This window comes from Rhizophagus irregularis, chromosome 5, assembly GCF_026210795.1.
Source record: "Rhizophagus irregularis chromosome 5, complete sequence".
NCBI lineage: Eukaryota > Fungi > Glomeromycota > Glomeromycetes > Glomerales > Glomeraceae > Rhizophagus > Rhizophagus irregularis.
Genome location: NC_089433.1, coordinates 4442091 through 4442966, shown reverse-complemented (window position 1 = coordinate 4442966; position 876 = coordinate 4442091). Strand labels below are relative to the sequence as shown.

The 876-nt window shown below is 27.6% G+C and overlaps 1 protein-coding gene across 1 annotated transcript; it reads right to left on the bottom strand.

Annotated features, from left to right (window-relative positions):
- Window positions 1-546: 546 nt before the first annotated feature.
- OCT59_025495 (uncharacterized protein) lies at window positions 547-876 on the bottom strand (the record flags this gene model as incomplete). Its single annotated transcript, XM_066138878.1, has 1 exon — window positions 547-876. One exon carries the CDS (start codon window positions 874-876, stop codon window positions 547-549), a length of 330 nt encoding a protein of 109 aa, XP_065992138.1.

Genomic DNA, 876 nt, shown 5'->3' with positions numbered 1-876 from the left:
AAACCATCTCACCGTTCTATATTTTTCTAATAATTCGTCTATTCTTGGTAATGGGTATACATCCGATTTAGTTACATTATTTAATTTTCTATAGTCAATGCAAAATCTATAATTTCCTGTTTTCTTTCCTGCTAGTGTTACTGGAGACGCCCATGAACTCCATGATTTTCTAATTTTTCCCATTTTTAATAACTGTTCAATTTCTTTCTTTATAAACTTTCCTTTTTCTTCAGTCTCCTTATATCTTTTCTGTGCTATCGGTTCTTGACCTTCCTTAATTTCAATTTTATGTTTAACGGTATTCACTTTTCCCAATTTTTCTTCATCATATTCAAATATTTCTTCGTAACTTTTAATTATCTTTATTATATCATCTTTTCTTTTACCTGTTACTTCTCCCAAATTTATCTTTTTATCGAATTTTTCCCATTTATTTTCATTTTTACCATTTTCGCTTATCATTTTAAAATTTATTTATTATTTTATTTCTTATTATTATTCTGACAATTTTACATTTTGGAACAATTTTAATCCCTTTTATATAATTTAATCCTCATTTTCACTAGATATTTCACTATCATCAGATGAACTTTCTTCACTTGAACTCTCATTATCCTTCTGGAGCTCGTTTTTCCTTATTACTTCTTTATTTCCTTTCATTACTTCTTTCATCGTATATAGTTTCTTCCCTTCTTCTTGTTCATAATCAGATTCTTCTGATTCACTTTCGTAGTCAGATTCCTCCGACTCTTCTACTTGTTTAATATACCACACCGGTATATCTATTATTTCTTCATCATTTTCTAACTCTAATACCTTTTCCTTATAATTAATATTCGCATTCCATTTATCCAATAAGTCATTTCCTATAATCAT